The sequence below is a fragment of the Petromyzon marinus genome, chromosome 15, assembly GCF_048934315.1.
Source record: "Petromyzon marinus isolate PM22_M1 ecotype Great Lakes invasive population chromosome 15, UKy_Petmar_22M1.pri1.0, whole genome shotgun sequence".
NCBI classification, from domain to species: domain Eukaryota; kingdom Metazoa; phylum Chordata; class Hyperoartia; order Petromyzontiformes; family Petromyzontidae; genus Petromyzon; species Petromyzon marinus.
In genome coordinates, this window is record NC_133681.1 from 13,813,174 (window position 1) to 13,829,307 (window position 16,134).

Genomic DNA, 16,134 nt, shown 5'->3' on the forward strand with positions numbered 1-16,134 from the left:
CGCCGAGTGACGGGCAAACCTGTTCAACCTCGCGCCGGCCGATTTGCGCGGTTTGGTCGACTTGGGTCGCAAAAGAAGTCCAGCGAACATACGTCCTCGCGGTGGCTTTTAGCTAGCCATCGAACAAGGACGGGTTACCGCATCGCGCGCTTCCAGGTGCGCTTCTGCGGCCGTCTGGAACGCTCGTTTCAATATAAGGAAGCCACTGGAGCTATATGGACGTTTAAATCTGAGTTGAAAACTTTTTTTTTTTAGAACTGCTTTTTGTGTTTAGTTTGTCCTTCCCCCGATGTACTACTGTTCATCCGATGTCACGACTCTTCATCCGATGTACTAGTCACACAACACAATTCAATTTTCCTTGCACGTATCACTATATGACTGGCATTTGCTCTGTTTATCTCTCCCCCCCCCCCCCCCCCAAAGTTGAATGATTTTATGATTATTCCAGAATACAATGAAGTGCATGTATTAATTCAAGTACAGTATAGTACAGCTATTTGTCCGAGTGGTAATTTCGTGATGTTGATTGCACAATAGAAAGCTCTTCTCAGTGGTTGAGAGCAGAATTGACACTCCACCCATGGTTTTATCTTCACATTCGCCGGGTGTGTCCTCGCTTCGTTCTAAATACTTTACAGTAACACTGTGGTTACACATTACAGAAAGAGTACATTTGCTTGGGGAGCCTGTGTTAAGCGTGTTTACTCGATGGTCTGATAGTATCACATTGTTCCAGCACTGAGAGCTGCAATGCAAACTTGAGGATTGTATTAAATCGCTTTGTTAAACATGTTGGTAGAAAATCGAAAACGTAGTAGGAAAATCAAACCTCGCAACAAATCACACCATCGTTTTTGGTTCTCTAATGTCTGCTGATGCTGGGGGACGTGGGCCATGGGGGACGGGGCGGTTGGGATGGACGTGAAATGAATCGGAATCTTTATGCTGGAGGAATCCGATGAGCTATAAAGCTCTTTTTCACACATGTCCAGTAGGGGCGGGTCAGAAAGTTACAACAATCATACAAAAAAACACGGATAGGAGTGCAAAAGGGCCGTCCATAAATGACGTCACGCACCGGGGGGGGGGGGGTCAGACATTTGTGACGATGTGTGACGATGGGGGGGGGGGGTGATAAATAAATATAAACACGTTCTACTTAAATTTTGATTTAAAGCTTTCGTGACTGCAGTAATTCATATTCTTAGTTTTTTCGGTAAAGTCACGTTATGCAAACCGACACACCTGATGATGACCGTTTGAGTTATGGTCGAAACGTCGTGAGAATTTTTTATTGTTTTATATATATTTTGTTATTTTGTTGTTTCTCTTCAACGTGACTTTACCGAAAAAACTAAGAATACGTTCTACTTAATTAGACTTTTTAATGTTTTCTCCTACAGCATCAGAGTGCAGCGGCACATTAAGTACGCACTACAATGACAATAGTTTAAATCGATTTGAAGCATGTTTTACATTTTGGGGGGGGGGGCAGAGCTTTGTGACGTCATATTTGAGGGGGGGTCTGACTTTGTGACGCCCTGTGACGAAGGGGGGGGGTAAAAATCGTAAAAAATCGCGTGACGTCATTTATGGACGCCCCCCCCCCCCCCCAAAGTATCGGAAGGGTAAAAACATAAATCACACAATTACTTTTTTGTGTTCTCTTTCTTTATATATATAAAACTAACTTTACTTAAATGTTTTTAGGGCTAAATAACCGTATTTTGTTTGTGTGCGCACAAGGACGTACAGTAGTCCCAAGCGCATGGCACGCGGTGTGGGTTGTGCAATGTAACTCGAGGGGCGTTCCTCCTGGACCTATAAGGAAGGTGGCACGTGTTGAGGCGTAGTGTCTGTGTGTCTGTGTGGTTGACGAGACGCGTGAACGGTGAGTCCCACCTCGTCCTCCACCTCCTCCACTCGTGTTCACTCGCAGTCTCTTGCCGTCGGCGCGCGGGTTTGGAGTGGGTCTCACGCAAGAGCAACACGCACAGCGATACACACAGCTACACACACGCAGCAACACAACACACACTGCGACACACAGCAACACACACACAGCTACACACACACAGCTACACAACACAGCGACACACACACAGCGACACACACACAGCTACACACACAGCGACACACAGCTACACACAGCGACACACGCACAGCAACACACAGCGATACACAGCGACACAACACACAGCGACACACGCAGCAACACAACACACACAGCGACACACGCACAGCAACACACACACAGCGACACACACACAGCAACACACACAGCGACACACAACACACAGCGACACACAGCAACACGCCATACGCAGAGCGCTGTGTGTGTGGCTGCTGCTCGAGTCCAAACAACGCTGCCGAGTGGCTGCGAGGACGACGTTTTGCGATCGCCCCCTTTGTAAGTTGCACCCGCAGTAGACGTGTGTGTGTTGTGTGTGTCGTGTGTGTGTGTTGTGTCGTGTGTGTGTGTGTTGTGTCGTGTGTGTGTGTGTTGTGTCGTGTGTGTGTGTTGTGTCGTGTGTGTAGTGTCGTGTGTGTTGTGTGTGTTGTGTCGTGTGTGTGTGTTGTGTCGTGTGTGTGTGTTGTGTCGTGTGTGTGTGTGGTGTGTCGTGTGTGTTGTGTGTGTGTCGTGTGTTGTGCTCTGCAATCGACGACTGCCCTTGTGTCTTGTGTGTGTGTGAGGTTTGGTTGGCTGTCTGTCATCTCGTCAGCGCTCGTGTGAGTTTGCACATTTCTGCCCCTCCACACACACACATGGTGTGTGTAGCAGTGTGTGTGTGTGGTGTAGCAGTGTGTGTGTGTGGTGTGGCAGTGTGTGTGTGTGTAGCAGTGTGTGTGTGGCAGTGTGTGTGTGTGTGGTGTGGGGCAGTGTTTGTGTGTGTGTGTGGCAGTGTGTGGTGGTGTGTGTGTGTGTGGGGCAGAGTGTGTGTGGGGCAGTGTGTGTGGGGCAGTGTGTGTGTGGTGTGGCAGTGTGTGTGTGGCAATGTGTGTGTGTGGCACTGTGTGTGTGTGGGGCAGTGTGTGTGTGTGTGGTGTGGGGCAGTGTTTGTGTGTGGCAGTGTGTGGTGGTGTGTGTGTGTGTGGGGCAGAGTGTGTGTGGGGCAGTGTGTGTGTGGTGTGGTAGTGTGTGTGTGGCAATGTGTGTGTGTGGCACTGTGTGTGTGTGGGGCAGTGTGTGTGTGTGGCACTGTGTGTGTGTGGGGCAGTGTGTGTGTGTGTGGTGTGGGACAGTGTTTGTGTGTGTGTGTGGCAGTGTGTGTGTGTGGTGGTGTGTGTGTGTGTGGGGCAGTGTGTGTGTGGTGTGGCAGTGTGTGTGTGTGACAGTGTGTGTGTGGCAATGTGTGTGTGTGTGGCAATGTGTGTGTGTGTGGCACTGTGTGTGTGTGGGGCAGTGTGTGTGTGGTGTGGCACTGTGTGTGTGTGGGGCAGTGTGTGTGTGGTGTGGCAGTGTGTGTGTGGCAGTGTGTGTGTGTGGGGCAGTGTGTGTGTGGTGTGGCAGTGTGTGTGTGGCAGTGTGTGTGTGTGGGGCAGTGCGTGTGTGTGGGGCAGTGTGTGTGTGGCAGTGTGTGTGTGTGTGGCAGTGTGTGTGTGTGTGGGGCAGTGTGTGTGTGTGGTGTGGCAGTGTGTGTGTGTGGCAGTGTGTGTGTGTGTGGGGCAGTGTGTGTGTGTGGTGTGGCAGTGTGTGTGGGGCAGTGTGTGTGGGGCAGTGTGTGTGGGGCAGTGTGTGTGGGGCAGTGTGTGTGTGGTGTGGCAGTGTGTGTGTGGGGCAGTGTGTGTGTGGCAGTGTGTGTGTGTGGCAGTGTGTGTGTGTGTGGCAGTGTGTGTGTGTGGTGTGGCAGTGTGTGTGTGTGTGTGGGGCAGTGTGTGTGTGTGGTGTGGCAGTGTGTGTGTGTGTGTGGCAGTGTGTGTGGGGGGGGCAGTGTGTCTGTGTGGGGGGCAGTGTGTGTGTGTGTGGGGGGCAGTTTGTGTGTGTGTGTGGCAGTGTGTGTGGGGAGCAGTGTGTGTGTGTGACAGTGTGTGTGTGGGGGAGCGATAGTGTAGCGGTTAGCGCGCTGCGCTATGAACCCGGCGACCCGGGTTCGTTTCCCGCTCACGGCCAACACCAGTGACGATTATCTTAACTCGGTCCCGGGCCTCCCCTAGGTCGACTCAGCCTCAAATGAGTACCTGGTGCGGTGTGTAAACATCGCCACTAGGGAGACAAAGGCGGTCGGGCGTGGTGCTGGCCACCCACCCCCTCGTGTACCGTTCCGGCCTTCATAGGTGCTCGCTAACAGCACTTGCCCCTACAGTCTGTTAAGGCTATATGGGGGATATTTGTCTTTGTACGTTGCGTGCTGTAAGCTGCGTGACCTCGACTGTATGTTATCAGCCGTGTTTGATTTACAGGTGTCGAGATAGTAGTATGAGGTTTACTCCTTTGATACGTGGTTTTTTTTTATTTAAATTTCGATTCTTTGTTTTTTTTGCTTGGCCACAGGCTCCTCGACTGCAGGGCGATTATCGTGAGACCAAGTTGCCTCGAAGTCCTTTGGTCTTCAGATAAGGGCTGCCTGCTGCTGCTGCTGCTATCACCAGGTGAGCGATCTCACAGTCCACAACGGTGTTCACCAACTCGCCCGGTGTGCAAGGTGGGACCGTGGCGTCCGTCTCGAGCCTGACCATGCCTGGGTGTTCTGTGTTCGGAGCAAAGGAAAATAATGAGATCATATTTGATTTGGAGCTTTCGTGGCTGCAGGAATTACTCCTTGGTTCTTTCGGTAAAGTGACGTAGAAAGAGAAAATAAATTAAATAATAGCATCATCATCTAATGATGATGATGATTGCTTGTGTTGCTATCGAAACGTCGTATGCTATTTTTGTTATTTATTATTTACTCTTTCTACGTGACTTTACCGAAAGAACCAAAGAGTGAGATCATAATTGTTCTCTTTGGCAATAATCGGATACGTGCTTTAAGATGTTCGCGCACCGAATAGGTGGGTACCCTTTGAAAGGCATTCGCGTCTGCATTAACACGTGCTCGTGGCAAAAACGTGCAAACAAATATGCTCTGATAATATAGTTTACGTGCCTCCTTTTTCTCCCGTAACATGAACATTTAGAATAAACATCACGCGTTCAGGGTGTCTTGGCTGATATAAATGTTCACGCGATAAGCCACGTCCTCCAGCATTCATTTGTGACCAGGTCGCTTCTGACGAAAAAAGAGGATCTCTGTAGCTCGGTAGGGGATCGAGCTGTAAGATTTAACAAGCAAAAAACACTTTTGAGTTAATTTGCTCTGCGAGGTCAGCAGATTTGTAGCGTGGCGTTGCCAGATTGTGGGGAGCGGAGGCGCAGTCTATTTACGCACTGCCCTACGAAGCCGGAAAAGGGCCGAGTTGTATTCCCGTGACAGTGGTGAATATATCTCTGTGGCTGTCCCTGGGTCGTAGACAAGGTCGACTCCGGCTTAAATGTAAACATCGGCACTGGGGGAGACAAAGGCGGCCGGGCGTGGTGTTGGTCACGCGCCACCCCCTCGTGTGCCGTGCCGGCTTTAGTTGGTGCTTGCAAGCAGAACTTGTCCCAACAGTCTGTGAAAGGGGGATATTTGTATTTGTAAGAATGTACATATGCAAAGGAATATGTCCTGTACGTGACTGCAAGTATACTGACTATTTGTAGATGCAATGTATAGATACAGCCTATGTATTGCCCAATAACAAAACAGCTGAGATACTTAAACTTATTTATTCACTCAAGAGGACGCTTTTCATCTGTTCATGTTACTTGATTGGGTCACGAATGGTTGTCAAACTGATTTTGGATCTGGGAGTCATCCCGGATGCAAGTTAATAAATGGAGCTGCTACTGAAACAACCATTCATGCCATCCTAACCCTGTTGAGAAGTAATTATAATCATCTGTAGAGCCCCTTTCATGCCACTAGTTTCATTGCCACATCACAAAAATTGGGATGAAAAAAACATTTCCAGATTACACAATCCGTAAAGCTATCACCCCAACTGTTGGGAAAGAACTATCTGAGGACCCAATCAAAACCATCACCTTGCCATACATAGCAGGGGTCACCAAAAATATGTACAAAATCATGAGCAAACACAAGATCCAGGTGCGATTCAACACAGTACATAAAATTTGTGATTTCATCCCATCTGTGAAGGATGTTATCCCTGACATGCAATACCCCGGTGTCTACAAACTAAGCTGTGTCTGTGGCAGCAGTTACATTGGGGAAACTAAGCAACATGTCTCGGACCGGGTTCGTGAACATAAGGCAGATCTGAAACACGGTAGGACCAATACCTCAGCCGTGGCTGATCATTATTTTAACGTTGTGGGCACACACGAAATAGATTTTGCCAAGACGAAGATACTCTGCAAACCCACTGGCTATCAGCAAAGATTTGTTCATGAAGCCATCCAGATATATAGACAGACACAATTTCAACCAAGAAGATGGGGACAAACTGAGCAATCATTGGAAGGACGTTATTAACCAGTTTAGGTCATAACTGGCTGTGTTGTTCCCTTCCTATGTAACTATGTTAACAGTTATTTTCGACTCTCTGACTTACATTCACTAACACAGCCACCGTTAGCTACAAGGCCGTAATTATAATATTGATTGGGGGGTACATATCCCCCCCCAATATTTAAAAATGCGGTCAATGTCCCCCCCCATTATATTGATATTAAAAATATTTAAAAAATAATAATTGCTATGCTACGACAGGCAACCACACACCGCCATCCGAAATTATTAGCAAATGTAATTATAATCATAACTAAACTTAACAAATTTCCATTATTACTACTACCGGTTCTTGTATTACGGTGTACTGCAGTTCTGCGTGTGGATTGTCCAAGTGGTGTTGCCGTACCCCAGCAGAAGCTGTTGCTCGACTGCTGTGGGTAGGTACAATCTATGTCAAACACTGTCCTGTCTCTCCATTTCATTACTTTAAAATTAATAAAAAAGTGGAAAACTAGAATGTAATATGAGTGTTACGTAGGCTATATCACTGTCGAGTTGAACAAATTTTTTTTCGTGAAAATGGGCCGATTTACGATTGCTAATCAATCAACCATTTGGAAAGTTACTTGGAAAGTTAATTAGCCACACATTCACCCAGCGACCAATAATGGCGCTCATGGGTGTATTGAACTAATGTGAATGTATTTGTCAGAAAGCCCACATGAAGTCTGAGTAAAGTGTCAATCATTTATGTTGTGTTGCATGTGTCATATTTGTAGTAGCTTTCATTTATTGCATATTCGTATGGTATAATGTATAGGTGTACTTGCTTATGATAAATAGCATTATTAGTGTTTCTTTGATTAAAGTGCAAGCAGTTTTATTACAGTCAGCTATCATTTACAGTGAGTGTCATCATGAGTAAGAGGAAGGGTGGCAGATTTTTTTCTGGGGGGGGGTGGAACACCCCCAGACGCCCTGGAAGATTTGGTCCCCCCCAATATTGACTCCATGGCTACGGCCTTGGTTAGCTGTGTTAGTAAATGGCGGCTTGCCATTCTTTTTCACATCCATGTGGCGATGGCTCTTTCCGAGCTCTTTCCGAGATTATATTTACATTCAAATTTCTTACATTGACATGCTAATCTCTCACAATACAATGGCCATCTCCCCAGCTTCGTTTGTCAAGATTTACATGCAAATTTTATCTCTAGCCCCGCCCACTGACCCTTGGGCTACACCCATCTCTAGCCCCGCCCACTGACCCTTGGGCTACACCCATCTCTAGCCCCGCCCACTGACCCTTGGGCTACACCCATCTCTAGCCCCGCCCACTGACCGTTGGGCTACACCCGTCTGAAACATTTTATAACTCCCTGCCTTAGCAGCGCTCTCGCCATATAATTTTTCCTGCCTCAGCAGCTCTCCCGCTATATTTTTCACCTGATGACAATTGCTTGTGATGCGATTGAAACGTCGTGATATTGTTATTATTTTTATATTTTTTCTATCTACGTGGCTTTACCGAAAGACGCAAAGAATATGAATTCCTGCTGTCACGAAAGCCTTAAGTCAAGATTTAACGCACAAGGTCGCGCACTCTACATTCCGCACCCCTCCACAATAACCATGAGGGGGTGACGTCACTCCACATGCCGCACCCCTCAACAACCATGAGGGGGTGACGTCACTCCACATGCCGCGCCCCTCCACAACAACCATGAGGGGGTGACGTCACTCCACATGCCGCACCCCTCCACAACAACCATGAGGGGGTGACATCACTCTACATGCCGCGCCCCTCCACAACAACCATGAGGGGGTGACGTCACTCCACATGTCGCACCCCTCCACAACAACCATGAGGGGGTGACGTCACTCTACATGCCGCACCCCTCCACAATAACCATGAGGGGGTGACGTCACTCTACATGCCGCACCACTCCGCAATAACCATGACGGGGTGACGTCACTCTACATGCCGCACCCCTCCACAAAAACCATGAGGGGGTGACGTCACTCCACATGCCGCGCCCCTCAACAACCATGAGGGGGTGACGTCACTCCACATGTCGCACCCCTCCACAACAACCATGAGGGGGTGACGTCACTCCACATGCCGCACCCCTCCACAATAACCATGAGGAGTCTTCTTTGGTTCTTTCGGTAAAGTCACGTAGAATGAGAATTAAAATAATAAATTGTTAAAATAAAATAACACAATAAAATTCTCACGACGTTTCGGCCACAACACAAGCTGCCTTCATCAGGTGAAGGGTCGAGACTGTCTGGAGGACAGCGCTGGAGCGAAAAAGCGACGCTCAGATCGCGACCTTTAAGCTGTGTGAGAAGAAACAAAGCGCCTTGACAAAGGAATTAGCATAGAATTTAGCATTGAAATAGCTGAGTGATGAGCTTGTGACTGGTCACAGAAATAGCTATGTTAAAGTCAGAGCATACACATTCACAGAGGCACCTAGTACAAATCAAACAGGAGAATTTAGCATTGAAATAACTAGGTGAATTTAGCATTGAAATAACTGAGTGATTAGTTAAAGCATACACATCAGCTTGTGACTGGTCACAGAAATGGCTATGTTGAAGTCAAGGCCTACACATCTGAGCTATTCACAGTAACTGGGTATACACTAAAATATATAATGAATACTACATAGTGAACCAATAAAAAACTAAAATATAAATTACCTCAATGTTATCAATAAACTCTATACATTCTCCAATCAGCTAAGCTACTAACAATACGTCGTTATATATCACAATGCTATATGGTGAAAAAATGGGTGGATTCTTACCCTCAACTTTAGCAACACGGATAGCTACGGGCCCCGTTCAGACGGACGAGTTCATCCATGGTCGGAACAGAGGAGGGGGAGAGAGACAGCTGCGAGGCGCTGTTATACTCCATGTTGTAAACCATACCATTAACCGTGGTGTGAGAGGTATTAAGAGTCAATGCCAGCGAAAGAGCTGCGGTCTGAAGGTCATCGTAAAATACAATTAATTAAGAATGGAAATGGTTTAAAACATCTTTCCAATGGTTACTAAGCCAGAATCCATCTTCTCGGTTGAAATTGTCTCTGTGCTTGTATATGTGAATGGCCTCATGAACGAATCTCTCATGGTAGCCGGTTGGTTTGCAAAGAACCTCCGTCTTGGAGAAGTCAATGTCATGTGAGCCCACTGAATTATAACAGTGATCTGCCACGGCAGAGGAGTTCGTTCTACCGTGTTTCAAGTCTGCTTTATGTTCGCGGATGCGGTCCGAGATATGTCGTTTGGTTTCTCCAATGTAGCTACTACCACAGAGGCACTTTAGTTTGTAAACGCCCGGGTACTGTATGTCTGAAACAGCATCTTTTACAGATGGAACTAGATCATGGATTTTATGTACTGTGTTGAATCGGACCTGGATCTTGTGTTTATTCAGGATTTTGGAGATATTTTTAGTGACCCCTGCAATGTAGGGTAAGGTGATGGTTTTGAGTGGCTCCACAAGAGGATCCCTCTTCATGACTGGAGTGATGGCTTTGCGGATTGTGTAGTCGGAGTAACCATTAGCCCTGAGAGCCTGGTGTACGTGCTTGAGTTCACTGGTAATGTGTTCCTGGTCGGAAATGCATTGGGCTCTATGGTATAGAGTCTTGATGAGGGAGTTCTTCTGGGATGGATGGTGGTGGGAATCCGGTTTCAAGTAAGCATCTGTATGGGTAGCTTTCCTGTAGACAGAGTGGCTCATTGAACCATCGTGTCTCCTTTTAATTAAGACATCCAAAAAGGGTAGTTTGCCATCTTTTTCGACCTCCATGGTAAATCTGATGGCTGGGTGTATGGAATTGATGTGGTCGCGGAATTGGTCTAGAGCAGGCTGGCCATGTGGCCAGATGACAAAGGTGTCATCCACGTACCTCTTCCATAAGGTCGGTCGTAGAGTGGCATTCTGGATGGCGTCATGTTCAAATTTTTCCATGAATACGTTGGCTACAACCGGAGATAGGGGGAGCCCATTGGGGTGCCCTCAGTTTGTTTGTAGGAAGTTCCATTCTAGGTGAAGTATGTGTTGGTTAAGCAATGTCTCACCAGGGGGGGTACATCAGTATGCATTCCTTGATGAACCAGGTCTTCAATGATAGCGATGGTGTCAGGTACCGGGACTTTGGTGAACAAGGACACCACATCAAAACTGACAAGCAGGTCGTCTGGGGACAGGGAAATGCCTTTGATTGTCGATACCAGGTGAGTAGAATTTAGTACCGCAGAGGTGTTTTTTCCAGTGAAAGGTCGCAGTATATCAGCAAGAAAACGTGCCAGTTTATAGGTGGGGGAGTTGATAGTAGAGACGATGGGACGAAGGGGTGTATCTTCTTTGTGTATCTTTGGAAGGCCATATAATCTTGGTGGTCTGGCAGCAGAGGGTTTCAACGAGAACTGTTTGGTCTGATCAATTAATGCTGTTGAATCAGAGATGATTTTGTTCGTTTTGGTAACCAGGCTGTTGGTGGGATCTCTTTTTATTTTTGTATAGCTGCCATCGTTGAGTAGTTCTTGAATTTTGTTGTTATATTCTGTTTTGTCCATGATGACAGTGGCATTGCCCTTGTCGGCTGAGAGGACGACAATATCATCTCTCTTTTTTAATTGAGATAATTCAAAACGTTCGTCTTTGCTGATGTTGCTGGGTGGCAACTTAGCGTTTTTGAGGGTTGCAGCGATTTCAGATCTTGCTACGTCGGCAGAGATGTGACTCAAGCCCTTGAGTGCAACGTCGACATGGGCAATGATATCATTAACCGGTAAGTGTCTCGGTGTGACAGCAAAGTTTAGACCTTTAGCTAAAACGGATTTCAGACCATCAGAAATGGAACTGTTACTGCAATTAATTACGACTTTGTTGACGTCTATCTTTTCGGTGTGTGGATCCGATTTTTTGTTGGAGAGGTGATTGAATTTGGAAATCAAATTGTCCCTACATTTGGTCGACATAGTGGCAGCCGAAGAGGTAGTCATATTGTCTACATGTTCTCAATCCGATGTAGACATTGTTGCTGTCAATGTTAAGTGTGATTTGTAGAGTGTCTTGTCTAACTGATCGAGTTCGGTGCGTGTAAGTCTGATTTTTTCCGAGATAAGAGCGAAGCTAGTTCTATCTAGAATTCGTTTTGCATTGAGAGAAGTTGCAGCAGCAGAGGTTAGTGTAAATGCGGTTGGTATTACCTTAGAGTCGCGGCATCTCTTCAGAAAGGTGAGAGACTCGATTAGTTGAGCCTTCTTATCCCGGAGTCTGTTGAATGATCTTAAGGTTGTGTGGAATCCCTCCCCGTAGAGGCGGTTAAATTTCGATTTAAAGCTTTCGTGACTGCAAGGATTCATCTTCTTTGGTTCTTTCGGTAAAGTCACGTAGAATGAGAATAAAATAATAAATTGATAAAATAAAATAACACAATAAAATTCTCACGACGTTTTGGCCACAACACAAGCGGCCTTCATCAGGTGAAGGGACGAGACTGTCTGGAGGACAGCGCTGGAGCGAAAAAGCCACGCTCAGATCGCGACCTTTAAGCTGTGTGAGAAGAAACAAAGCGCCTTGACAAAGGAATTAGCATAGAATTTAGCATTGAAATAGCTGAGTGATTAGCTTGTAACTGGTCGCAGAAATAGCTATGTTAAAGTCAGAGCATACACATTCACAGAGGCACCTAGTACAAATCAAACAGGAGAATTTAGCATTGAAATAACTAGGTGAATTTAGCATTGAAATAACTGAGTGATTAGCTTGTGACTGGTCACAGAAATGGCTATGTTGAAGTCAAGCCCTACACATCTGAGCTATTCACAGTAATTGGGTATGCACTACAATATATAATGAATACTGTTATAATTCAGTGGGCTCACATGACATTGACTTCTCCAAGACGGAGGTTCTTTGCAAACCAACCAGCTACCATGAGAAATTCGTTCATTAGGCCATTTACATATACAAGCACAGAGACAATTTCAACCGATAAAATGGATTCTGGCTTAGTAACCATTGGAAAGATGTTTTAAACCATTTCCGTTCTTAATTAATTGTATTTTACGATGACCTTCAGACCGCAGCTCTTTCGCTGGCATTGACTCTTAATACCTCTCACACCACGGTTAATGGTATGGTTTACAACATGAAGTATAACAGCACCTCGCAGCTGTCTCTCTCCCCCTCCTCTGTTCCGACCATGGATGAACTCGTCCGTCTGAACGGGGCCTGTAGCTATCCGTGTTGCTAAAGTTGAGGGTAAGAATCCACCCATTTTTTCGCCATATAGCAATGTGATATATAACGACTTATTGTTGGTAGCTTAGCTGATTGGAGAATATATAGAGTTTATTGATAACATTGAGGTAATTTATATTTTAGTTTTTTATTGGTTCCCTATATAGTATTCATTATATATTGTAGTGTATACCCAGTTACTGTGAATAGCTCAGATGTGTAGGCCTTGACTTCAACATAGCCATTTCTGTGACCAGTCACAATCTAATCACTCAGTTATTTCAATGCTAAATTCGCCTAGTTATTTCAATTCTAAATTCTCCTGTTTGATTTGTACTAGGTGCCTCTGTGAATGTGTATGCTCTGACTTTAACATAGCTATTTCTGTGACCAGTTACAAGCTAATCACTCAGCTATTTCAATGCTAAATTCTATGCTAATTCCTTTGTCAAGGGGTGCCTCTGCGGATGTGTATGCTTTAACTTTAACATAGCCATTTCTGTGACCAGTCACAAGCTAATCACTCAGCTATTTCAATGCTAAATATAATGCTAATTCATTTGTGAAGGCACTTTGTTTCTTCTCACAGCTTAAAGGTCGCGATCTGAGCTTGGCTTTTTTGCTCCAGTGCTGTCCTCCAGACAGTCTCGTCCCTTCACCTGATGAAGGCCGCTTGTGTTGTGGCCGAAACGTCGTGAGAATTTTATTGTGTCATTTTATTTGATCAATTTATTATTTTATTCTCATTCTACGTGACTTTACCGAAAGAACCAAAGAAGATGAATCCTTGCAGTCACGAAAGCTTTAAATCGAAATTTAACCATGAGGGAGTGACGTCACTCCACATGCCGCACCCCTCCACAAAAAAGCATGAGGCGGTGACCTCACTCCACATGGGAAAACTCCCCCCCCCCCCCTCATTAATAATCATGAGCCGAACAATTTTTCTATTGAATATTTCAGATTTACTGCAATATACACCCGTCCTTGGACGGGCAAAAAAGCTAGTGAAATAATAACGATACATCGAGAGAAGGAGAGAGGAGTGAAACTGTAAGATGACAGAAGGAAATCAGAAGGCTACATTATAGAACAAAGTATGTCGTAAGCCTTGATTTCAGAGTGGCCGTTTTTAAATGATCCTACATTAATATGGTCTTCCTGAGTCATTCAGATGATTCTAAGGCAGTGAGTGGTGGGGGTTGTATGTACAGTATATACCTGCATGTTGAACGTCTTCCACGCCGTACGTAGCCAACCGTAGCCAACCATGCCAATCGGAGGTGCGGTTTGGTTGGTGACTCAGTAGGTGAGAGGTCACGTGGGCGGGGGGGGGGACTCACAGTAGGTGAGAGGTCACGTGGGCGGGGGGGGGGACTCACAGTAGGTGAGAGGTCACGTGGGCGGGGCGGGGGGGAGACTCACAGTAGGTGAGAGGTAATGGGGTGGGGGAGGAATCCATGGTCCTGCTGATCTAGCAGAACTGGTGGTGCTGCTGCTGCTGCTTCTGAGGGCCTGGAGTGGGAAGTTGGACCATCCAGGGAGTTGTTGGTGACTTTAAACACCTTCCTGGGTCATTCCCTGGACTTTTTCTGATGTCGGGAGCTCAGTAGTTGCCTGCCACCCCATGCCGTTCCGTGTCTGGGGTGACTGCGGGATGGACTGTCCTATACGCTACAAGACTGCGGCGTAGGAATAGTCCGTAACATAGTTCACGAAAAGTTTGTTATATGTTTACCCCTGGACCCTTGATCACGTGTTGTTTTGTTATGTATGTGTTGGTTATTTGTGGTGTTCACAACCCTTTTTACGTTAAAATGTTCACAGTGTTCGGCATTTTTAGATGCAATTTGCATGAAATACACTAAATATAAGAAACTTACTATTATAGATACCTGATATATGTGCAAACAACAACGCACTGGGAGAGTATACTGTATACCACATTTAAATCTTTTCATTGAGCAGGGAACCAATAACATCAAGCCTGACTGCTGATGAGACCCAGAAGGTTGAAACCGGTCTAGCATTTGCCTGCTTAAGAAAATGCTGCTGAATAATATTGGCCTGCAAAACCAATGGGCTGACGGACTTGAAACATTAAAATTTTTACATGCGGAGACAGAACGGAGTTATAATCATATCCTTTATGCTAAGACACCTATATGCAGGCTCCCTTACTGAAGTTTCGTTGATGAGAATGCTTTACGATTCTGGTCAACTGCTTCATTATGCAGCCTACAACAACCTGTCATGCATGTGAAGAGGAGTCGGAGACTGGTTAAGCACTTCTTTATTTATCCAACCCACAGCAACACCCGTTCCAAAACCCACCCCCAACACGCGTCTCACAGCCCCTTTTAACCCCTCCATCTCCGCCCTCGTTCCCAATACACATCCACGTATCGCACGCCTGGTCGTGGTGACGTCAGTGCCCTCTAACCCTTGACCCCCATCTAGTCTGTTCCCGTGCGTGTGATTGGTGCGTGTTATACTGAGTGCGGAGATTTCATGTCTGCGTGGTGTGTGTGCGTGAGGGTGGCTCGCCGATCGCTTACACATGCATGGTGGGCACCCATCCAAGCATTATCCTGCCTCGATCCTCCTTAGCTTCCAAGAAGAGACGAGCTTGGGGACATTCCTGTTCACGCTTGCCTCGGTCACTAATGGGCTGCACCTACAAATGTAATTGCAGCGCTGTGGTTGTCTCCTTAATGAATGCTTGCACTTGTATTGTTTGCTGCCACCGTGACACGTCGTCTACTGTTGTCGTGGTGCAGGAATATGGCAGGGATTCCGCCAGGAACGGGACCGTACCCGGTTGGCTGCACGGATGTAATGACTCCACACGGCGTGCAGGTGAGCTGGCTGAACGCTGGGGTACTGGAGGTGTTCACAGTGGACTCGAGGGCGAAGGAGGTAGTGGCGTGGGGCACATTTCGTGATTCCAGAAGTGTTTCTCTGAGTTAAAAAAATAACAATCAAACTGAGCGTTGAAAATCCGCAGTGTGTTTTAACAAGCTGCAGTGTGTACATGTTTTGGCATGTGTTGTGACGGGTAATCCAAGAGCAGACCATGTCCGTCTAGTGTCTGCCGAGCTGCATTGCCTTCCGGTTGCCGAACGAATACATTGTACAGTCGCACTCATTATATACAAAGTGCTTGCCGCAAATGAACCACAATACCTTGCTGATCTCGTCGGGGGGCAGAAACCGGTTATCCGCACCTCCGATTAGCACGGTTGTCTACGTACGGCGCGAAAGAAGGTCAACATACACACATCCTCGCAGTGGCTTTTGGCTAACCATCAAAGAGGGTTACCACATCACTCGCTGTCAAATGCGCTTCTGCGGCCGTCTGGAACG

At 46.4% G+C, this 16,134-nt stretch overlaps 1 protein-coding gene across 9 annotated transcripts in view; it reads left to right on the forward strand.

Annotated features, from left to right (window-relative positions):
• Positions 1-1,706: 1,706 nt before the first annotated feature.
• PAFAH2 (platelet activating factor acetylhydrolase 2) overlaps positions 1,707-16,134 on the forward strand; it is a 37,259-nt gene continuing 22,831 nt past the window's right edge. For 5 of the 9 annotated variants that reach the window (XR_004402839.2, XR_004402840.2, XM_076067313.1 and 2 more), the window contains exons 1-2: positions 6,917-6,937; positions 15,549-15,627. Coding sequence is in view for 7 of the 9 variants with exons in the window: in XM_076067313.1 (XP_075923428.1) it covers positions 15,553-15,627 (75 nt within the window). In the remaining 2 variants the exon portion in view is untranslated. Of the gene's footprint in view, positions 1,895-1,984; positions 2,414-4,495; positions 4,594-6,916; positions 6,938-15,211; positions 15,454-15,548; positions 15,628-16,134 lie in introns of those variants that run through there. The other 4 variants (XM_032954958.2, XM_032954957.2, XM_032954956.2 and 1 more) reach the window with 4 other exon arrangements.